We start from the raw sequence: 22,982 nt of genomic DNA, 5'->3' as shown, positions 1-22,982 counted from the left end.
GGAAGAGACACAGTGCCATCTAGCGCTGCAGGTGTGCAGATCACCACCGTGGAAGGAGCCAGAGTTGTGTAGGCGTGTAGTGTTCATTTGGCAAGGTGTTGATGTGGGTGGATGTTGCACGGTTGCTGTGGACATATATACGCGCGTGTGTGTTCAGACTGTGGGACTGTAGGAAAGGTTTGGCCTGGACTCAAATTTTCCACTGAGATCACTGTTCCAGGGAGAAGAAAAAGTTGTGTGGAGAAGCAATGAACGAGTGAAGGAAAAGAAAGAAGGGTGAAAATGAGGGACGAGACGAGGAGAGAGAGAGAGAGAGAGAGAGAGAGAGAGAGAAAGGGGGTGAGCGGGGGACATCTGGTAATGATCTGTGTTTATTAGCAAGCTCTCATAGTAAATCTATGGGCTTTTTGGCAGCTGTGGGTGTGTGTATAAATTGATGCAATATGAAGCATGCATTTCGAGATGTCTCAATACCAGACTTCAGCAAGAAAACATTACTTTCTTGAGAAATTCATTAGCCAAGCATTTTTTAGTGTTTACAGTTTTCACAGTTACATGGGCAATTCTGTTCAAGGAAGGCAGCTTTTTTTTTTTTTAACGCCCTGAAACTGGCAGGTGGGAATGAGGTCACTGAATTATCTCATATGGGAATCATTATCTTTCACCCTGAGGAAAATGCATGGGTATGTCCTCAAAAGGGTCAAGAGAAAGCCCCATGACATGTAGAAACAACACACATACTTCCTAAAGCTGAGAGGTTCTGCATAATGTCTTGGGCACAGTCTCTTGGCAGACAGGATGTAGCACGAGTTTCCACAGGATCCCGATGTTCAGTGGAGAAGATGAGTAGCATTTCTGAGTCAGAGAGAAAGAAGGAATAGTGCCGAGTACAACCAGTGTCTCCAGCCTGACATTTTTTTTGTGTGGTTTTTAACATCTTGCAACATTTAGCACACCCCCGCATTCATCTTTGGGGTTGATCTCCCTGTGAATGGCAAAGATTGTGGTTTGTTTTAGGGAATATGATTCAAAAGCTACTATGCATAAGTGAGCATGGATGAGATGGAACACAAGCCTTGAACAAGGGGAGAAATGAGGGTAAAAAACAAAACAGCTTCGGTCTTCCAGCGAAAACATGAAAGTCAGTACAGCACACATGGAAGAGATTTAACACAATGTGGCTGTTGCAAAATGACATAAGACTTTATCTGCCCGAGGTCCAAGTTAACAAACAAGATACTGGGAACAACCATGGTCCAGATCAAACTTTACCATTTGCTAAACTGGGCTATGTTGGCACCATGCAAAAACAACAAAAAGTGAGGAATTCACTTTGTTATGGTTGGAACCACTTCAGATACTGCTAGGCGCCAGTCAACACCATCAGGAAATTGCAGGCTGATCAAGATTCCAAACCACGCCAAATGAAGGTAATGACAGGAAATGCGCCGGAATCACTTCTGCTGCATTAGTCCCTTACCAATCTCTACTCAGCTAAGATATCTCTGAAACTGTCAGATTCAGTCGGTTGCAAAGCAGAGAATACTTGATTAATTCCATTTTCTAATTTCAATACCTATGGTCACCAATGGCCACCACTGCCTGGAAATGCATGAAGAGCAAGGGGGGAATGGTTACTGGTCACCTACTGCCATCTAGTGAAACCTTTTGTTATGATAAAATGTAACTTCTAATACTGTACACACTTTTTCTAAGAGCTCAAACAAATGTTTTTAAATAAATCAACATGCCAAAAAGGTATAACCAATGTAATTTAATTTGAAATTCACAAACTTTGCAAACCATAGTGAGGGATATAAAAGGCCTACATGAATAAAGTTATGTCATGTTGAAATAATGGCGTCATTTTAACTTTTGCACTCTCAAAATATTTGTCTTTCAGCATATTTACAGAGAGCCAACATTTTCATTTCTATTACTGAGGCCTTTCCAAAAAATAGAATTTCACCAATATTACAGCTTCTGAACATACAGTATCTCACCCAAATAATATCCAGAATAGCATCCAAACATATTCATGCATAAGAAACTGATGCAAGAATAAAAAAGCTCAAGGAAAAGCCTTGTGAGGAATGAGGGGAAAGAACGAGCTTGTGCAGATGTTAAAGAAAGGGTTTGGCATTTTGTAAATATTTACATCCTTGCTGAGTTAGATGAGAAGATTGATATTACTCTCATATCTTTCCATTCAACATGAAACTACAGCTAACAAAGCCCAATAATTAGCATGTTATATCTTGTTTTTTTCTTGTTTTTATCTGTACAACTAACTGGTTTAATAAGTGCCAGGCACATTTCACATACCTTTTAACAGAGCCAGGCTACCCGTTTCCCCCTCACTTTAATCTTTGTGCTAAACTAAGCTAAGAGTCTCCTGGTTCCAGCTTAATAATGGACAGAAACATTAAGACTGTATCAATCTTCTCATCGAATGATCAGCAACAAAGCGAATAAGTGCATTTCCCAAAATGTCAAACTATTCCTTTAAATGTTCACACAGTCCTTGACAATTGGCTAATGCGACTACATTTACTTCACAGTAAAGAGGAAACTTTTCACCTCAATTTCCACAGCAACTGTACAGCATCATTCTATATTCCTTCATGTATTGCTTGGTGTAGTTGGTCCATCGCAACTGTAGTAGCGTTACCTTCAAATGCAGTGTGTCACTATGTGTGTAAAATGTTCTGCTCGTTTGCCTTCAAGACAGACTCAGTTCATGTTTGAGTGGCTTTTCAGGTGCCTCCTCAGGTGGTTCAGACAGGTGTAGGTCTTGGGACAGATCTGGCAGTGGTATGGTCTCACCCCTGAGTGGTTCAGCATGTGCTGCTTCAGCACACTGCCATCTGAGAAGGCTTTCCCACACTGAGAGCACACATACGGCCGCTCTCCTGTGTGCACACGCATGTGAACCGTCACCTTGTGTGCCATTGTGAAACCTTTGCCACACACGGTGCACTTGAATGGCCTTTCTCCTGTGTGGGTGAGCCTGTGGGTGCGCATTGCACCCATCTGGGAGAAAGCCTTACCACAATCTGGGCAAACGTGCGGCTTCTCGCCGGTGTGAACCCTGGTGTGGCTCCTCAGTCCTCCTGCTGTGGAGAAACACTGGGAACAGTGAGTGCACTGGTAAGGTCGCTCTCCTGTGTGAGTGCGCATGTGCTGCTTCAAGTCGTAGCGGTTTCTGAAGCCGCGGCCGCACACGAGACAGCTCTCTGGTCGGTCGTCGCTGTGGCGCAGCTCGTGGTTGGCCAGGCATTTCTCGGACAGGAAGCACTTGCCACACTCCTGACACTGATAGGGTTTCTCGTGGTCAACTCCCTGATGGTACTTAAGCTCGCTGATGCCTGGGAAAGTCTCATCACAGTACCTGCACCTGAAGCGATGGTTGGGGCTGTAGGGAAGCTGGTGTTCACTCAGCTGATGGTTCCTCAGCAGGTGGGCCATCTTGAAGGTCTTTCCACAATGAGAACACTCGTATTTTGTCAGGAGCTGGACACACTGATGCCTGACCCGCTCGTGCAGAGACCTGAACTGACACCCACACTTGGTGCAAATGTGGGAAGCATTTTTACACTTTCTCTTCCTGTGCCTGGAGAGGTGAGCTTCTGTGCGGAAGGCTTTACCACACTGAGAGCATTTGTAAGGCTTCACTGCAGTGTGGAACCTCTGGTGCTCGAGGAATTCAAAACGATACTTAAAGCTCCTTCCACACAGTGGACAATTATGCGTGACTCGTCCTCGTGGGTAGACCGCTTTGACAGACGTTTTCCTGGAGGACATAGATGCCGAGGAAGTCCGATAAGCGGAGCCACTCTTCCTATGTTTACCTCCACTCATTAATTTGGCGGGCTCCATCTCGCCAACCTCTTCGTGGCGTTGTTGATGTTTGGTCAGACACTTGGAGGAGATAAAGCTCTTTCCACACTGCTTACACTGATAAGGTTTGTCATGATCTACCTGCTGATGATACTTTAAGTCACCAATTCCTGAAAAACCTACCCCACAATGGCTGCACTTGAAGAGGCGGCTTTGGACATGAGTTAGCAGGTGTTCTTTTAAGCTGTTAGACTTTTGAAAACTCTTTCCGCAGTGCGCACAGTCGTAGTTACGGCCCCGTTTTGGGCAGTGGTGTCTGAATTTGTCTAGTGAGGTTGGAAAACTGTTCCCGCATTTAATGCACAGATATGCAGCATTTTTGCATTTCCGTAGCCTGTGGCCGGCCAGCAGAGTGGCTGTCCTGAAAGCCCTCCCACACTCGGAGCAGTTGTACGGCTGTAGCCCACTGTGGACTCTCTGATGTTCGATGAGGACAGAGTGATGCTTGAAGCATTTGTCACACTCGGGGCATTTATGCATCCCTGACTGCTGTCTCCTGCGAGGAGATGATGAGATATCTGTCCTTTTTGGCGATTCAGGAAAGTCAGTTGAGGTGGAAGGGTTTGTAGACAGTTCTTCATCGAACATGACAATCTGAGGAACGTCGTTATTTTCGTCGTCACAAGCACTCGGGTGGGAAGCGATGGCCACTTCCAGCGATGGAGGAAGAGACAGAGAGGGAATGAGAAGATCATCTGACTGAAACGGAGCTGCAGGGAAAATGTGAGGAGAAAAAGTGTTAATACACAGCCTCCCTCTTCTTCCACTAATACACTATATGATGACTAGTACATAGCAAGAGTGAAAAAGTTGTGCCCATACCAACACTACTCTTAGCCAATTTCCCGTGGCACTGTTTGCTTTGGAGAAGAAATCTGAGGTCCTCTCCATTTGAGACACACTGCATGTACTCCTCTAGGACAGAGGGGGCAGCACTGATCCAGGATGCAGTCTATACAGGAGAGGCACAAAAAAAGAAGAGACATTTTGAATTTCACGTTAAAAAGGTCTCTTTATTTATTGACTGAATTTTCTAATCTTTCAGAAATCCTCTTTGCACCTGTTTGAAATCTGGTATTGGCAGCAGCTCCTCCAGTCTGGTGAAGAATTCACAAACCAGAGTTTCCAGTGCTGTGTCAAAGTCAGGGCCATACTCCACTGGAAACACATTCTGTCAGATGGAAGAAAGATCAACAACAACCAGACACCTTCAGCAAATAAACATCCATTTAATTTCTCACATTTTGTTCGGTTAATCTGTGATAAAGAAATAGACTCAATACGATTTGAGTTTTGGCAGATCAAGTTATTTGGGGGACCATATACATTTAATTTAATTTTACCTTGAGGAAGTGTTCTCTACCATCAGTGTCTTCAATGAGGCCTTGCACCAGCTTCATAAAGTTCGCCTCTGGTGCCTCAATGACAGGATCATTGGTCTGGGTTAGAAAACAAAACAGCACAGTCAGATGATTAGAGGCAAATTAAATGTGAAGAAAATATAAACCAACCAATTAGGGTGAAAATTATTTGCATCACTGATCTGTTGATTATTTTCTTGTTTAATTAAAAGGGTTTTGTCAATAAAAAGTCAATGAAAAACATACATAATTTCCCAGAGCCCGGGACGATGTCTTCAAATTGTTTGTTTTGGAGCATACCTTCAGAAATCGATCACTTTTTGACCTCCCCCCTTTCATTTTGAATGAGTTTTTTTCCTACATCCTAACCAGAAACCGGAATGATTCAGGAGAAAGGGATCCTCAAAGACACAGCTATCTTCTTTAAAATTATACTACAGTGTAGTCTGATCATTGGAAAGCTAACGAAAATGGTAACCACAATTTCAATACTTTTGGTCCAAAATAAATAAATAGATAAATATGCAAATTAGTTTATTTTTTTCTCTAAACCTTAATTTGCAAAAACTCAGATTTTTTAAAAATATTTTAAGTAAGTATGCAATATTTTGTTGAGCGCTGCGTCCCGTCCGTTTGCTATGTGGCTTAGTTGTGTTAGATTTAGAGCCCGCTTGAAACACTATAATGATTATCATTTCATTGGTCAGTTACTGTGCCACGTGCACGTCAGCGCACGGGTCCACTACGTGACAAACCCTATGTAGCGTACCACGTGTGTGCATATTTCGAGAGAGTGACATATGTAAGTGATGAAATAGAGACAACAAAACTGAACGAATCAGAGAAGCGAAAGAAAAGTTGTGTCCTGTTCTCTTTATTAAACCTTGTGTTGTATTTGTTATGAATCTATTTTGATGTAATTTTACATATATTAAAATTTTTTTTTTTTTTTTTTTTCATATAAAATTTTGTCAATATCGTGTAACCCTAGTGGGCAGGTCAGTTTAACACATGATTCCTTAATGTCACCTTTGATTTTCTGTTTCACCTCAAATATTACTTTAGTTTTTCCATTTGTCACATCATCACATGACTGGAAAACAGAATTAAAATGAAATTACATTACAAAAAAGCCCTAGTCAGCAAATTTTACTTTTTATTTTAAAGCCACACGTCAAGGGCTGAGGATGCTTTGCTCATCTCTATTGGACTTAAACAGTACGTTCTGGCTGTTGCTGAGTATGGTTCCACTGATGTGAGCACATTTTTCACACTACAAGATTTTTATTGACTTAAGCATCCTTATAATGTAATTTAATTTTAATTTGCCATTTTCCAGTCACGTGATGATAAACAAATGGGAAAACTGAAGTAATATTTAAGGTAAAACAAAATATCAAAGGCAACGTTAAGGATTTCTGTTAGAAGGACCTAAGGCTTTCCAATGATTAGAAAACAGTTACGTATGACAGTATGTTTATTTTTGAAGAAGATAAATGTGTCTTTTGATGGGTCACCTTTGAGGGTCTGTCTCCTGAATGGTTGGTCGTTCTGGTTAATCAAACCACGTTCTAATACTCTCTCATGTTGGAAAACATTTGTTCAAATTGAAAGGGGAGAGGTTCAGAAAGTGATCGATTTCTCACAGAATGCCCCTTTCGTCCCAATCAAAAACTCAATTATATCCAATTTACTATCATATAAGACTGAGAACACTGATATTTGAGAGGTTGGAACCAGTCAATGTCTTTGCATTTTTGCTTTAAAATTTAGTCAAGCAATTAATCAAATATCAAAATAGTTTTAGCTGCTCAATTAACGGATTAATTGACTGATGTTTTCAGTTCTACAACCTATCAATAAAAACACTCACCTCCTCAATGCAAGAAGATCGTATTCGGTTGAGGTGGCTCTCAACGGCCTTGAGATCTTCAGGGTGTTCAGAGCGCAACAGCTCAAGAGTTGTCTGGGGGAAATTTTATTCATTTTAATGTTTCCATGATACCCTTTTGTTGAGTCTCTTATCGCATAGTTCTTATTATATACATGATGGATCCATTTCGAAACACTTACCCTTGCTCTCAGGCCCAGTGAGAGCAGTCTCCCTTCTCTTTTACTCATCAGTTCAGGAACTGCATCTGTTACCATAGACACAAACTCCTCCAGTTTCCCATAGTGCTTTATGTTCCGCTGGCGTACCACTTCCCACATCACTGCTGACATCAGCCGAAGTGGTGGGACCAGGAGTGCCAGCGAGGACAGAGGGACACTGAATTCTTCAAAGAAAAAATAGATTGGGTCACATATGCCCAGAGGTCACTTCTAATGTTAAATGTGTTAGGACTATGAAGAAGATGCAATCTTGGATTTAATGTTATGTGCAAATAATTCACACTAGGTTATATTTTGGTATGTATAAGTATCTAGGTACTTATTTTAAGGAGAAAGGGGAATAGACTCCAGTGCTAATTGTAGACTGGAATGCATTTCCTAATTTGTAAAGCATCTCAGTTAAAGTCCGTGCAGCAACAGTATCCATTCCTTGATGCACAAGCTAGTGGGAAATAACGTTACAGCACTGTATAACGTTAGCTCCATCCACTCATTGCATGTGCAACGTTGTAAAGTTAGTCCTTAAATGCTAAAATAAACACACGGGGCGCTTTTACAATAACGTTACAGCCCACACGGCGAGAAATGGCAAAGGACATAACGTTATAGTGAGTATCGTTAGCCATAACATGAAGACTTCACGTTCGCAACAGCTGTTAGCATAACGTTAGTCACTCAATTTCAAATTTAGCTGGATCTTGCTAACGTTAACTAGCTAGCAGTCACAAAAACCCAACAGTTCGGTTGCGTTTTATACATAATATAACACAAAACCGAGACCGTAGAAAACGTATTTAAACACGATACATCGTTGCATTTTGTGACCAAGGCAAAGCGTTAGCTAGCTAACGTTAACATTACCAGACTAGCCACAAGGCCGCTGATGTTGCCTGGTATAACCGGCTTCATTATTGGTAAAAACAATTCTTGTTCCAGTGATTAGTCGAGGCCTATAGAGCCTCGGCTAATCATTAGCTTTAGCTATTTGGCTAGCCGCATTAGCAATACATATACAGTTTTGCCGAGCTTCACAAGCTAATACATACCCGCGTCGTTCATTTTGGAATTCTTTAATAACGATAGAAAGAAAAATCATTTCACTGGACTATCTTTTATACTTTCGGTTAGCGTGCTAGCTAACCGCATACGGGGCTTGAGGCGCCAACTTCTTCCTGAAACACGTTGTTCATTCTGGGGAGCGTTGGCCCACTCAGTGTCAGTAAGTAACAGCGAGGCTTGTTTTGCTTTACGGGGAAGCCCGGATAAGGCGATTTCAATTCACTCTGCTGTCAAAATGAGATGCACCGCCTCTCCGGACTATCAAATAACTAAATCTTTAAAGTAATGTTTAAACTTAATAAACTTTGTTTTCTTATAGCCCTCGTATTTGTAATGTCTCAAAATCATATACTTGTAAGGTGATGGGGTTTGAATACATACATACACACACATATAAATATACACACACAGACACACACACATACCCCCCCCCCACACACACAAAAAAAAAAAAAAAAAAAAAAAAAAAAAAAAAAATATATATATATATATATATATATATATATATATATATATATATATATATATACATACATACATATACATATATATATATATATATATAGTAAAACCTATATTTAAAAATATAATAAGATGTCACTGAAACAATTATAATTTCTGTTTGGAATACAATCTAGAAAAACCCCAGGATAACAGGAGCTTTATTTCTTAGTGTATTACTTTGGGTTGTCTAATTTATTATTATTATTATTATTATAATATGATTAAAGATCAAAGATCACAAACATATGATATGGATTTCTGCAAGATCACTGCAGGATGTTTCATGAATGTTGGACAAATGGTGGTGATGGCGCAGTGGATATGATACCTTTGGTGTAGGAGATCTGGGTTCAATTCCCACTACCATACATCAACCAATGTGTCCATGAGCAAGACACTTAACCCCCTAGTTGCTCCAGAGGGGTGCAACCTCTGACATATATAGCAATTGTACGTCACATTGGAAAAAAAGGGTCAGCTAAATGACGTGTAATGTAACAAATTCTGCTGTTAGGAGCAAATGCGTTGGGCAATTTATGGTTTGTTGTGTGTTTTCTTACAGACTCATATGTTTTAGGGCTTCAGAGAACAAAAGTAATACACTTAAATGTCATTGTACAGGGTACGATGAGAACAGATCCGACAACGCAGAATGAGGGATCAGTCAGTAAAAACAAGAACTTTTGCAACAACGTCCTTACAAGAGAGGGTGAGTGTATTACAAAGTGCATGCTGTCAACACCGCAATCAGTACAGGCTAGTTGCATCGCTACATCAGTTTGATAAAATGACAATGGTAATCAATGGAATTAGACAGCCTGGTTTTTCACTACACTGTGAGTTTTCAAGTGTCTCCTCAGGTGATTGTGGCATGTGTAAGTCTTTGCACACAAATGACAAGCGTAGGGTCGCACCCCCGTATGTTTCATGGTATGTTTTTTCATTTCGCCACCACGTGAAAAACCTTTCCCACATTCAGGACAGATGTAAGGGCGCTCTCCGGTGTGAACACGCATATGAATTGTCAATTTGCTTGCCATGGTGAATCCCTTCTCACATACAGTGCACTTGTAAGGTTTTTCCCCCGTGTGAGTGCGTCTATGTATCTGCAGCTCGCCGGCTGAAACAAAACCCTTGCCGCAGTCAGAGCACAAATACGGTTTCTCTCCAGTGTGGGTCCTTATGTGTACGTTCAGGTTTCCTGACACAGAGAAACATTTCCCACAGTATGTGCACTGAAATGGCCTCTCGCCTGTGTGACTGCGCATGTGCAGATTTAGGTCATGTTTGTTCTTAAAAGCTTTGTCACAACGCACGCAGATCTGTGTTCTCTGTTGCCTGTGGCGCAGCTCATGGGCTGTCAAACCAGCAACAGAGCTGAAAAACTTCCCACACTGCATGCACTGATTGGACAGCTCCGGAGGATGAATCTTCTGGTGGGATTTCAGCTCTCTCATACTGGAGTACACTTTCCCACACTGTCTGCACGTGAAGTTACGGTTCTGGGTGTGAGTCAGCTCATGCCTACTCAGCAAGTGCATTTTCTTAAAGCTTTTTCCGCACTGAGAACAGTCAAACTTCTGGACACTATGACCACACCGGTGTCCTAATTTGTCCTGTATTGATTGGAAGCTATTCCCACATTTGATGCAAATATAAGCTGCTTTTGCGCACTGTAACCGCCTGTGAGTTGACATGTCAGAGGTCCTTCTAAAAGCCTTTCCGCATTGAGAGCACTTGAAAGGGTTTTCTCCGGTGTGAAGCCTCTGATGCTCCAGGAGTTTATAGCGGTAAATGAAGCACTTTCCACACTGAGAGCATTTGTGTGCAACTCTCTGCTTTGGAGGGCCAATCTTAGAGCTGGACAATACAGGACTCTCAGTAGATGTAGAGGGAACCCAGCAGGTGCCTGAACCTCCGTCATCATACTCCTCCACAACATCAGGAATGCTGTCGCTGCATTTCCCTCCTGTTGTTTGTTGTGCATTGCTGCTGTCCAGAATGTTTGTTTCCTCCTCAGATTTCCATCTCACATCCTGTATCGCCATGTCTTCTGCGTCCTGAGGAGAAATCCCCTCAGATTCTCTTTGGTTTTGAAATGTTTGTGTGTGAGAGTCTACATCTTTGGTGTTGGCCTCTCGCAGTGAAGGAGGGAGAGATAATGATGAGAAGAGCCGCTGCTCTGAGATAGAGGGCACTGTTTAAAACGATTTTAAAAAAAGAAGAAAAAAAGTGATTACTCCTACAAAAAATGTTTCATTACCAATTAATCTGTTGATTTTTCAATTTACTGATAAACAATTTAGTCTATAAATGTCAGCAAATAGTAAACAATGTCAATCACATTTGGTTATTTTTTCTGATTTGACGAGCTGGAACCAGAAAATGTTTGTCATTTATGCTTGAGAAATCACTGATGAATTGATCACCAGTTCATTGACAGATGGTTTCAGCACCAAAATGAACATAATAAAACCTGGCTGGTATGCCAGGCAGACTGACTTACAACAGGTATCCATCTTGGTCGTTTTACCACAGTGGGCCTTGCTTCTGAGCAGTACTTTGAGGTCATCTGCTTTGGATACACACTGCATGTACTCTTCTAGCACAGAGGGCGTATCACTGATCCACACTGCGGTCTTTATCAAACAAACAAAAAGTATTATTTTGATGGACTGGAACCAGACAACCAATCTCAGGAAATGCTTTGTAAATTGTCATTTTTTATGGCACATGTTGTTTTCTCTACCTGCTTAAAGTCTGGTATAAGCAGCAACTCTTCCAGTTTGGTAAATAACTCACAAATCAGTGTCTCCAGAGCCGTATCAAAGTCAGGCCCATACTCCACAGGAAACACATTCTGTGAAGTGACATTTTTCAACCCAAAGCATGAATGTAGAAGCTCATGTTATTGCATCATTTGACAAATGAAACAAACTGCTCCTTTTCATGTCAAAACTGACAATGAGGCGAAAGCAGACACACCTTGAGGAAGTGCTCTCTCCCTTTTGGGTCCTCCAGGAGTCTTTGAACAAGCCTGACAAAGTTGGCTTCAAGATCTTCATTACCCGGATGCACCTGTAAATTAAAATATACACACCTAAAATACGCAGAACGCTTCTTAAACAGATAACATTTAATACCCATAATTAAAAAAGTCACACCTGTTTTGAGCTAGATGCCAGGAGGCTGTTCAAGCGTGTTTTAACACCTCTGAGATCCTCTGACTGGTCAGAACTTAACATCTGTAATGTCATCTGGAAAATCCATAAGGCAGGAGTCACTGACAAATAAGACAACTCAAGAATCCCCCTGTGTAGCTACAAACACCACAGTGAAGAACTGCAAACAATGAAATCTGTGTGCAATAACAATAAAGCAGATTCTAATCCAAAGAACAGTCATATTAACTAATATAATCCTTGTGAAAAGATGTCAAAAAAGCATTTCCACAATCAGACAAATTTCAGCATAAAATGGGTTTGACATGAGCTCTAATGTGATGAAAATGAAAACAAAACAATATATTGATATATAGTCCAACTGTATCCCTTACCCTTGCTCTTAAGCCCAGAGTGAGCAGTGTCATCTGTCTGTCCGTCAAGATGTCAGGGATGGCTTCAGTTACCAAGGACACAAACTCCTCCACATTCCCATAATGCATGACGTTCCTCAGACGAACCACCTTCCACATCACAGCCGTCATCACCCGCAGAGGTGGAACCAGGAGCCTCAGCGAGGACAGGGGCAGGGGACCCTCTGCAAGGGGGAGGAGGACGTGAACTGTAGCATTATTATTCTTGCTTGAGAATGCTGCACTTAAAATATTCAGTCACACCAGAAACATAAAGCATCTATACCATAATGTACAGTCTCCCCATTGGTGGCAGAGATATGCACTGAGCGAACAAGTGATGACAACACAGGCTCCTTTCAACAAACAGGTCATACTATCACACTTAAAAAAGGCCAGCAAAGTGGCCTGTTCATCTTTTTTGCACACATTTATGCTTTATCAGGCAGCATCAGCCATATAAACTAGTGTTACATAGGGTAAAACAATAGCAAAGACTGCATCAGACAACTCATGACAACCGTTTAATTAAATGAAAAATATATAAATATAGTAACGTTATGACTTTAATAGTTTCTCCCCTTCGCGTCACATCTATCTAAAAATACCTCTAGGAATATTATAACTTATTATTTGTTTGGTAAGTAACGTTAGGAAGTAACGTTGGTTGCTGTTAGTTGTAAGAAGGGAACCTAACCGCGTCAAAAAACGATATAACATTTAGCAAAATACAAAACGTTACCCATTTTATTCCCCCGAAGTGCTATAAAAGTTGAATTGACACTGAGGAATCTTTCTTAAATAAATTAAAAAAACGTCCTCGTGCAGTCAAAAATAGCTGCTATTCGTCTATGTATCAAATACATGAATCAAATGCTGAACACTACTTCCTGAATCTACTTCTTCGTGTTGTGTATTTCGGTTGACATCCTGTTGCTTTACCGCCACCCACAGTCTATAGCAGACATAATGTCTATGGTCTACTCTATAGCATATATATAGCATAGCTCTTTTTTTTGGTAAACCGTGACAGATTAACAATTTTGTTGTTAGATTTTTTATTTTTATTTTAAGTTACTGTTACCTGTTTTCTTAAATCTTTTTTGTGATCCAATTTTAATTTTAATTTGAAACAAACAAGACAGTTATGTACAGCCCAGTTGAAGTGTAGAAGACAATAACAAAGAAAAACAAAACAGAAAGAATATGCTGATATATGAAAGATGCTGACAACATACAATAATATCCAAAATAAATAAAATATACATTTACACATAAGGACACGCACATACCCCATACCCCCTATTCAGCCCCCCACCACCCTCCCCTCCCCGGACTGACAGTAGGCTACACACTTCATAGTATTCAGCAAGTGTAACATTGTGCCATATACAATGGCAGAACACAACAATCTTACATACCACAAAATCTGCACATGATCCTGTTTTGCGCCACGAAACTCTCTAAACTCCAAATGTCCATAAAAGACAAATACTAGGTATACTAAGTGAGTGTGGTTGCTTCCATCACGTTGCCACCGATTTCTTTGCAGCAGTTATACCAACCAAGATAATTGGCGGAAAGGAATTGGAATGTTTTTCCTAAATCTTGAACACCTTTTAATTCTCTTGCCAGGAAGCCCCATAGAAAGAGGAGAGCTGCCATCTTGGTTTTGTTCCTTTCTCCTGTTTGTCGGTACTGATCATATCTACTTATATGGAGTTGCATTTAGGATTTAAATTATATTTTGGGCAGTTTAGTTATTTTGTTTTACTTTAGGGCTGGTTTGTTTATTATTTTGGCCAGGGCACTCCCTAATGATTTTTTGACTTTTAATGACTTTTGTCTTGCTCCAGATGTACACAGCAGCCACAGTATCAGCTGGAACTACTGTAATTGCATGAATCCCCTGGTGGTGGCAGTAAAGGCTTTCTAACAGGGAGGGTAAATATTCATCAGAAATAGAGGAACCATGGGAAAAGTAATTAGATAGTGCCTCATCAGACCATCTGGGCAGCGTTAGCCACCATGACACCAAGTAAATCCCTGCAGTGCATGTTGACTGGCATAAGGGCCTTCTTGTACTTAAAAAGGCTATTTTCTCAACTCTTGTGTTTTTGGATTTTCAGCCTTTTCAGTGAGGCCAACCTTGATTTTTACTTTGTTACAGCCAACCAGCTGCACAGGGCTAATAACTTGCAAATATACGTAGCTAACAGCTTTAGGCTTAGTTTAACATTGAATTAGAATTTTAGTAAAAGTTGCTAAAGTGTCCTAATTTTGAATTTATTGCAGTTTCATCACAACTAGACACATAGTAAGCAAACCACCATGAACGTCAGTCACAGTGGATTAGTGAGCAGGGCTGTAGCCACCACTGTGGATAACAAAGTCTCAGTATTTTATCTGGAAATGTGGGTGTTTGATGCCTCTGAAGTGCTGTTTTCATTCTCATTTCATTCTTCATCATGAGGCCCTCAAAGGTCAGGACAAGTTGTTTTTAATGCATTTAGTTTTTGGCCAAAAAAAGAAAAGAACTATGTTCTGGTAAAATGTAAAAAAAAATGTTTTGGTTGTGTAGCATTTGGCCTCATGACTTTCTGAAATCCTGGCTATGGTCTAGTGGATGAGTTAAAGGAAATGAAAGCGAAAAGCAGTTTACAGTATGTTGCAGCTCTACAACAGTACATAACATTACAGCAAATCTATGGAAGTCCATTTCGAAACCAAAAAAGGGGAAAAAGACAAAGAAAAATAGCCTGGTGCATGATACAAATAAAAGATACTTATATTACTTAAGTTTAGTCAAAATTATGATAATAACTAAAAGCTTTGAGACGCTAAACCAAAATTCAAAAACATTAGCAACATTTTGACTCACTGAGTCTGCAAAAATCTGGACTTAAAGCAGGAGAGTGAATATTGGACTTACATGGCCCAAAACATGAACTGAACACTAATGAACACTATTGTTCTCTGTATCTTCAGTTGTGTATGGGCAACTGTTAGTTAGGCTACTACTTGCTTGTTCACCATCTTAATTTAAAAGGTGAAAAAAGCATTACCAAAAATTAAGGAGTCCTGCTTCTCCTTAAAATATTGCAAACTTGTGTAGTGTTAAGTGGTAATTTTCTTATTAAACAAGTCTTCAAATAAAAGCAATACTGACTTTAAGTACTTCATACATAAGTTTAAGTTCAATCAGCGATGGACAGAATTATAGACAGAGAGATCATCATGTTGAAAAAAATGAATTACATTCCCATTGACCTCATTGACTGATGATGACTCGACTCAAAGTGACTCATGACCTTCGTTTAACTTAATGTGATTTGAATAAATGGCACACATAAAATATGCAATTCATCGAATGTCTCTTGCAGTAGAGTTTAGCCTGTCTACATTATATAGATATGTAATGCATTACGTTGACATTGCTGTGTTTTACAGTGTGCTGGTGCATATTGTAATTAGACATAGTGCCTTTTTAATCTTTTTAAAAATGTTTGCTCTCTCTGATGAGGCTTTAATCCCTGCCACATGTCCAAACGCTTAAAAATCAGATCAATTACCAAGGCACATTCAGTCAAGTCACATTTTTCTGGCACTTCACACACAAACCCAAATTAAATTCAAAGTAAGCATCTGTCTATTATGAGGATGGATGGCAGAAGCATGGTGTGTGTGTGTGTGTCTGTGTGTGTGTGTGTGTGACAGTTGTGTTAATGCATGTATGTCCACATTTGTACTGTATGTACATGTGTGTGTGAAAGAGAGAGAGAAAGAAAGAGAGAGAGTGCATGCATTTGTGTGTCTGTGCGTGTGTAATTAAAACAAGTGATTTTTTTACACACAGATTATCCCTCTATCCCAGCTGGTCAGAGTTGGATTTGACCACCGACAACCAGAGAGAGGAAATCTCTTTGGGGCTAAATCCAAATTGGCACCCTTGATGATTTTTTTTTTCCAAACTGAAAATGTGGGAGTGCTCAACTATTAACTTGAATTTGGCACTGAAATCTGAACAACACATTTTTTTTATGTAATACAACTCACTTATCATGTCTTGAAGAAGTCTTAGAGATGGAAAAAAAATCACAAAACCCCCAAAAAAAGAGAAGTTCCAGTTTCTTTGGTTTTTATTATTTTTATGGCTGTGCATTATTTATTATTGTGTTTTTCCACGACTACAGTAGATTTTTTGGAGTTAAATCATGCAGCAGCATTACTGCGTGGTATTTCTTTGCGTGTAAGCCTCTACTCTCTAACACATCAATCAGCACAGAGCGTTTCAGCTATGTTGTTGTACTGCATTTGTGGAGGCATTATACACAAATTCAAGCTTTAAAGGGAAATACACTTACAGGGACAGACAGCCATGAAGATGCAGAGGTTTTTGCACATCTGTCCTGTTTTTTTATTCACATGTCATGAACTCAGAGAGAGATTTAACAGCGCCTCTCTTGTAATGAGGTCAAATCAGCTAACTTGTTCCTCATGTGAAAATGGAGAGATGCTACACAGTTTTGCTTGTTTTTCAGAACAGCACAGTATATTCACAACCATATCTATAATAGTTAAATGTTAACCTTGCTAAATACTTTAGAATAAGCCAAAACATGTCATCCACCTTTGAACTGTACTGAGAGTTGGAAAATCCACAGATATGGAAAAGAGTTTTATTACCATTTAATAAAACAATCCATTTAATGATAAACCTAAATGCAATACAGACAATCAGGCTCTCAAGGAAAGTCTTTTATATAAAAATGAACACAGTTTATGTATAGAATTTGATCATATCTTGTTATGGCTGTCATGAGAGTCACTGAAATGGTTTTTCAATATAAATACATTACAAAAAATAGTTAAAAATTAGCTTTACATACATTACACAGCCTCAAAGTACTTTACACAGTTAATTACAAAATGAGCTTTTAGTGCATTCATGCTCTTCCAATCCACATCCATCAGATAAAATTAAATGGCCTAAAGAGATTCAGAGAAGTGTGCGGACAACAATCAAAATCAGGCACATAATTCAGGGATTATTAGTACACACAGCTCTTCTTTGTAATCAATGCAACGATACAAGTCAAATGTGCAATGTGCTATGTTTGACAAATTTATTACAATTGTAGTTTTATCACATAAGAACCATTTCAGTAAATTTCTTCATATTACATTGTGAATAATGAGATAACGGGGAAGACCCAGGACTAGGTGGAGGGACTATATCTCCACCCTGGCCTGGGAACGCCTCGGGATCCCCCAGTCAGAGCTGGCTAATGTGGCTCGGGAAAGGGAAGTTTGGGGTCCCCTGCTGGAGCTGCTGCCCCCGCCACCCGACCCCGGATAAGCGGACGAAGACGGATGGATGGGTGGAAGAAATTGTGCTTTTCTTAATGTATTTGTGTCATGACCCAAATTCACTTGATGCTACTTTAACCAGGGGCCACATCTCTATCAGTTAAAGCACCTTCACTTAACCAAAGTGCATATCAAAGGAATAATTTAATTGATTACACAACTCATAAATAAACAAATAAATCCCCCGACATTAGACATTATTATCAAGTCATAATTCTGGCTTACAATTAATTATTTTTTTCTATACATTTTAAAATGTTAAATTTTAAATTGAAAATGTTATTAGCAAATGTTAGCTTTGGTTAAAATCGTATTAGTAACACTTGAATAAGAGCTTCATAGCAGCTGCAGTCCTGAATGCAAAATCGCTCCTCATGTCAACATTTGTTAGCAATATAGCATGCTAGCTAGCTCACAGGGTAATATTTGGAAGGAATTTTGTTGTTCAATATTCTCAATCTGCTTTTAGCGAGCCGGTCTGTTGGTTTATGAGCTGCATGACTACAGCATGTTGGTGGGTCAATACTGTGAGCACTTTTAGTGGAATTTTTATCAGTATCAAAACAGCTGAACAGTTTTTGTCAAAAAATATAAAAAAAAATTCTCACAAAAAGATATATTTTCATGCAAATGTATTTATCGTCACAAACACAGGCTAGTATTTACAGCTGCTTGAATCTGTTCTCAAATGCTGTTTTCTGTAAGAAATGTTAGCTAAATTTGGTTTTTATTAGCTACTTTAGTTTATTAGCTACTTTAGTTCATTAGCTACTTTACTTTGTTAGCTACTTCAGTTCATTAGCTCCTTTTGTCTATGAAAATATTTATTTTAGAGGCATGTCAGTGTCCCATGCTGTTGTCTTGGTCAATTAGGTGAACAGAATTTTCATTTGTCCCTTTGGTGTCTCTCGGGCCCCCTGCCTTAAGGTGATTTTTTTTGCTCCAGATACAAATTTCACTTTACAAGTGATCAGGACTTGTTTTACAACAAATAGATATTATTATAAACCAATGTCAACTGCAGTACAATCATTTCAGTGGATGTCTGCTAGCTAGCTATTGAGCTAACAACTTTTAGGAGAGGCAAAATGATGAACTTATACCACAGGTCCAAGAAGATAACTTGTACCCTTTGGCCTATGAAACATTTTGCAAGTGCTTGTTGCACAGTTGTATAATGTCTGTAAAAACATTCCTAACAAACATTTTTGCTGCACATTTTACAGAATTAAAATTATAAATAGAAATAAGGTTTAATATTCAATGTTCTTCTGTTGCTTAATGCAGTAGATAACTTATAATAATTTTATGCTAATTAGTTGGTAGATCATAATAATTAAAAAAAAAATTGCCCTAACTACATGTAATTTGCAAAAACATCGTTCATCCAACAGCGGGTCTAACTGCGTGTCAGTAGACTCGTTCGAGATGAACTGCGCCTCGCCTGTAAAGTAGAAGAGAGCAGGCGGCAGCAGCCGGGGGATATGACAAAAATCCGCTCTCAAGTCGGACAGTTTTCCAGCCTTTTCCAGCAGCCTTCAGGCTGAACAGGAAGTGACAGAAACACTGGTGGTCCAATTCGGATTTAATAAATGTTATCAGACCCATATATCAGCTCCTACACAGTCTCCAGTTGGTTTTATTATGACAGAGTAGCTGTCAAAATTCTCTACATGCGATCTGTTGCTAATTTTAATTAACAACAGACTGTAGATGATCTGTAATCTGAACAGATTTAGTCTCTCTGACTTTTAAACACAACTATCAGCCACACAACATGTGTTCTGTAAGGAATAAGCTTTTAAATCAGACAAATCACAGTTAAAATCCCTCCGATTCAAAATCAATAAAAAGTTTATATAAAACGTCATCATGTTGAGTCGATTCTGAACCAATCAGCTGTTCGATCAGCTGAGAGGCCGGCGTTCCCAGCATGCCCTGGGTCCGCCTGCGTCCGCCTGGCTCTTGCAGTTGGTGAAAAGCAACTGCGCTGCCTGCGTCTCAGAACTGCGGCCTCCTTGGTCTCGTGAGGTTATCGTTGCCCACGTGTGCATGACGTCAGAGCAAGTCGGGATCAAGTCGGACACAAATCTAACCGGTATGCATTGGGTACATTGATCGATTCTGCGCAGATCTGGCTCATCTCGAACGAGCCTAATCACTGTTCATGCACACGCATTCATTCTCCTTTGTGGGGGGAGGGGCTTAGGAGACCGTTTTGGGCTTTAGCAGAAAGGGGATAGGGACTGAGAAGTTGTTGATGTTCAAATTTTTTGGCTAAGTCCTGGATCTTCCCAATCCTACCAACAGCACCTTTAAGGTTCAGTGTTTACCAGTGGGGAACCGTCAGGGCCCTCTAGGCCAGAGAAGTTATTTGTAAGGAGGATTTGCACTTTGCTTTAGAAATCAGCTGTTTTTTGTTTCGGTGATAATACTCACTCTCTCCGCGCTGTTTGCTCGTTGCTTTGTTAAAGGAACACGCCGACTTATTGGGAATTTAGCTTATTCACCGTAACCCCCAGAGTAAGACAAGTCGATACATACCCTTCTCATCTCCGTGCGTGCTGTAAAGCTGTCTGACGGCTCCAGCGGCATCAGCCCATCACAGAACAGGCAGGTTACTGGTTCCAGTAATCCTACTGCTCCGAATAAGTGACTCTACAAATCACAACATGTAAACAGGAACATGTTGGCGTTATTTTGTCACTTTTGTCACAATTCGGAGCAGTAGGCTAGTTGTTACCTGCAGGATCTGTGCTGGGCTAAGCTAATGCTGGAGCCGTCAGACAGCATTACAGCACGCAAAAGAAGGTAAATATATCGACTTGTCTTACTCTGGGAGTTACGGTGAATAAGCTAAATTCCCAGTAAGTCGGCGTGTTCCTTTAAGGCTGGACTAGCGTCTTCATTTTTGTTTCAGAGCTGGAATTGTCATACATAATGTTTGCAGTACTATAAGAGAGGACACAATAAGCTAGGCTGGTAGTTTGCTTTTTTTGCCAACAAGGGAAGGGGGGTCAGAGGGCCAAGGGTTAAGAGTCACGGTTTGCTACTGGTGTTTACTGATATTTGAAAAAAATCTGCAGATCATGTGGTGTTTTGAGTGAATGTAGGTGCATGACATTCATGTTTAATATACAGTACAGGCCAAAAGTTTGGACACACCTTCTCATTCAATGTGTTTCCTTTTTATTTTCATGACTATTTACATTGTAGATTCTCACTGAAGGCATCAAAACTATGAATGAACACATGGAATTATGTACTTAACAAAAAAGTGTGAAATAACTGAAAACATGTCTTATATTTTAGATTCTTCAAAGTAGCCACCCTTTGCTTTTTTTATTAATAAGGGAAAAAATTCCACTAATTAACCCTGACAAAGCACACCTGTGAAGTGAAAACCACTTTCAGGTGACTACCTCAGAAGCTTTAGACCCAAGGGTTTGCAGCTACCAAAAAAGCAAAGGGGTGGCTACTTTGAGGAATCTAAAATATAAGACATGTTTTCAGTTATTTCACACTTTTTTGTTAAGTACATAATTCCATATGTGTTCATTCATAGTTTTGATGCCTTCAGTGAGAAATCTACAATGTAAATAGTAATGAAAATAAAGGAAACGCATTGAATGAGAAGGTGTGTCCAAACCTTTGGCCTGTACTGTAGGTCTGTTTAATTTTTTTTCAATCTGCCAAATGTATATTTTTAAGATGGTGTGAGCGATTACAAGTTTAACTTCCTGTCATGGAGGTCAGGACTGCAAAATTAACTTTGATTGTTCAATTTAAACAGCTGAGTTACTTAAAATATTGCATATTTCCTCGGCATCTACTAATTCATATAAAGTTTTAGCTCTTTGACCATGAGTTATTTTGAGCTATATTCTCTGCTGTAAACAAAACAGACAAAACCCCACAAACACTCTCCACACAACTGAGTCTCAAAGGAAAGTTTCCTCATAGTTTTCACCAGACTCAAATTCAGAGTCTCTGGATATTGATCTGACAACCTCAGAGAGGTCACTGGCTGCCCTGGTCACGCTGTCATAAGATGGTGGTGAGGAAAGTAGAGTGTCCTCTGTTGTCTGGGCAATCTCCACCGCGACAAGTCCATAGTGCTGCATCATGGAGGCTATCAGCCCCTCCGTTTCTGGAGCATTCTCAACATCCACTACAGTCTCGTAGTTTATTTGTCTGTAGAGGTAGGATGCCTGCTTCATCTGCCGGCGCACCAGATGCCTCCTGTAACACCTCTGGATGATGATCGCGGACACCTCTTCCAGTTTGCGGCGCAGTGTGGAAGTGATGGGTTCGTGGGAAATCTTGGAGGGGTTGGTCATCATGAACTTCTCTTCCATTTGCTGTTTGAGGGCATCCATCTCACCCGACTCCCCCAGGACCCGCTTTGTGAAGGCAAACAGGATGTCCAGACAGTGGATCCTATCCCCGCTTACCATGGGAAGGTCCATGGAGATCAGCTTGATCCTGTTGGGCTTGGCTATGCGCAGCGGCTCTGACAAATTGTCAGCGAAGATTGACAGCATGGAAAACTCAATGAACTGTGTTGCCTCAGAATCAAACTTCTCCCAGACCTCATAAAACATTTCAAAGTCATCCTCGCTCAATGGCTCTGTACTCTCCTCTGTGGCAACGCTGAAGTTCTCCAGAATGATAGCTATATACATATTTACCACAATGAGGAAAGAAATGATTATGTAACTGACAAAGAAAGCTATGCCCACTGAGGGGCTGCCACAGTTTCCCCGGGTGTTAGTGCCAGTATTAACAAAGTGAAGGTCGCACTCCTCTGGGGAGCTGGCCATTATAGGACTCAGGAGGTTGTCCCAACCTGCCGAGGTACTGATCTGAAAAAGGCAGATAATACTATTCCCAAATGTTTCAAAGTTAAACATGTCGTCAAGCCCATCTTGTTTTTTCACGTAGGCAAAGTTCGCCATACCAAAGATAGCATAGATGAACATGACGAGGAAAAGCAGGAGGCCAATGTTGAACAGTGCTGGCATGGACATCATTAAGGCAAACAATAGAGTCCTTATTCCTTTGGCTGCACGTATAAGTCGAAGTACGCGTCCTATCCTTGC

At 40.2% G+C, this 22,982-nt stretch overlaps 3 protein-coding genes and 1 long non-coding RNA gene across 10 annotated transcripts in view; 1 reads left to right on the top strand and 3 right to left on the bottom strand.

Moving 5' to 3' along the window:
- Positions 1-1,754: 1,754 nt before the first annotated feature.
- LOC120567921 (zinc finger protein 665-like) lies at positions 1,755-8,556 on the bottom strand. Its single transcript, XM_039815019.1, has 7 exons — positions 8,420-8,556; positions 7,335-7,537; positions 7,135-7,227; positions 5,244-5,339; positions 4,961-5,071; positions 4,723-4,852; positions 1,755-4,610 (listed from the first exon to the last, which is right to left on the bottom strand). Exons 1-7 carry the CDS (start codon positions 8,430-8,432, stop codon positions 2,734-2,736), a joined length of 2,523 nt encoding a protein of 840 aa, XP_039670953.1. The 5' UTR covers positions 8,433-8,556; the 3' UTR covers positions 1,755-2,733.
- The window catches only part of LOC120567923, a 16,689-nt gene continuing 1,194 nt past the window's right edge, over positions 7,488-22,982 (top strand). Inside the window, exons 1-2 of one of the 2 annotated variants that reach the window (XR_005640636.1) lie at positions 7,488-7,670; positions 9,558-9,645. This is a non-coding gene — a long non-coding RNA (uncharacterized LOC120567923). Of the gene's footprint in view, positions 7,671-8,506; positions 8,593-9,557; positions 9,646-22,982 lie in introns of those variants that run through there. The other variant, XR_005640635.1, reaches the window with a different exon arrangement.
- LOC120567922 (zinc finger protein ZFMSA12A-like) lies at positions 9,634-14,007 on the bottom strand. 2 transcript variants are annotated; one of them, XM_039815020.1, is made up of 7 exons: positions 13,932-14,007; positions 12,493-12,695; positions 12,101-12,193; positions 11,922-12,014; positions 11,686-11,796; positions 11,443-11,575; positions 9,634-11,133 (listed from the first exon to the last, which is right to left on the bottom strand). In XM_039815020.1, the coding sequence occupies exons 1-7, from the start codon at positions 13,990-13,992 to the stop codon at positions 9,746-9,748; spliced, it is 2,082 nt and encodes a 693-aa protein (XP_039670954.1). In that variant the 5' UTR covers positions 13,993-14,007; the 3' UTR covers positions 9,634-9,745. The 2 variants fall into 2 exon arrangements, with proteins under 2 accessions (XP_039670954.1, XP_039670955.1); XM_039815021.1 differs by lacking the exon at positions 13,932-14,007 and adding an exon at positions 13,253-13,397.
- LOC120567919 (sodium channel protein type 4 subunit alpha-like) overlaps positions 21,515-22,982 on the bottom strand; it is a 46,839-nt gene continuing 45,371 nt past the window's right edge. For all 5 annotated transcript variants that reach the window (XM_039815014.1, XM_039815017.1, XM_039815016.1 and 2 more), the window contains one exon: positions 21,515-22,982. This exon is cut by the window's right edge and continues 68 nt beyond it. In XM_039815014.1, coding sequence (XP_039670948.1) covers positions 21,822-22,982 — 1,161 coding nt within the window. In that variant the 3' untranslated portion in view covers positions 21,515-21,821.

This window comes from Perca fluviatilis, chromosome 11, assembly GCF_010015445.1.
Source record: "Perca fluviatilis chromosome 11, GENO_Pfluv_1.0, whole genome shotgun sequence".
Taxonomy (NCBI): Eukaryota; Metazoa; Chordata; class Actinopteri; order Perciformes; family Percidae; genus Perca; species Perca fluviatilis.
Note: the sequence above shows the minus strand (reverse complement) of the source record. Positions and strands in the feature narration are given on the sequence as shown.

Bases quoted from the DNA above. Each gene is read 5' to 3' on its own strand.
- LOC120567921 (XM_039815019.1), bottom strand. The intron at 7,228-7,334 runs GTAAGTGTTTCG...AATTTCCCCCAG, and splicing joins CACTGGGCCTGAGAGCAAGG to ACAACTCTTGAGCTGTTGCG. The intron at 4,853-4,960 runs GTGCAAAGAGGA...TCTCCTGTATAG, and splicing joins CAATACCAGATTTCAAACAG to ACTGCATCCTGGATCAGTGC.
- LOC120567922 (XM_039815020.1), bottom strand. From the start codon at position 13,992: ATGGACATTTGGAGTTTAGAGAGTTTCGTGGCGCAAAACAGGATCATG. The intron at 12,194-12,492 runs GTAAGGGATACA...TGGATTTTCCAG, and splicing joins CTCTGGGCTTAAGAGCAAGG to ATGACATTACAGATGTTAAG. The intron at 11,797-11,921 runs GTGTGTCTGCTT...GTCACTTCACAG, and splicing joins GGAGAGAGCACTTCCTCAAG to AATGTGTTTCCTGTGGAGTA.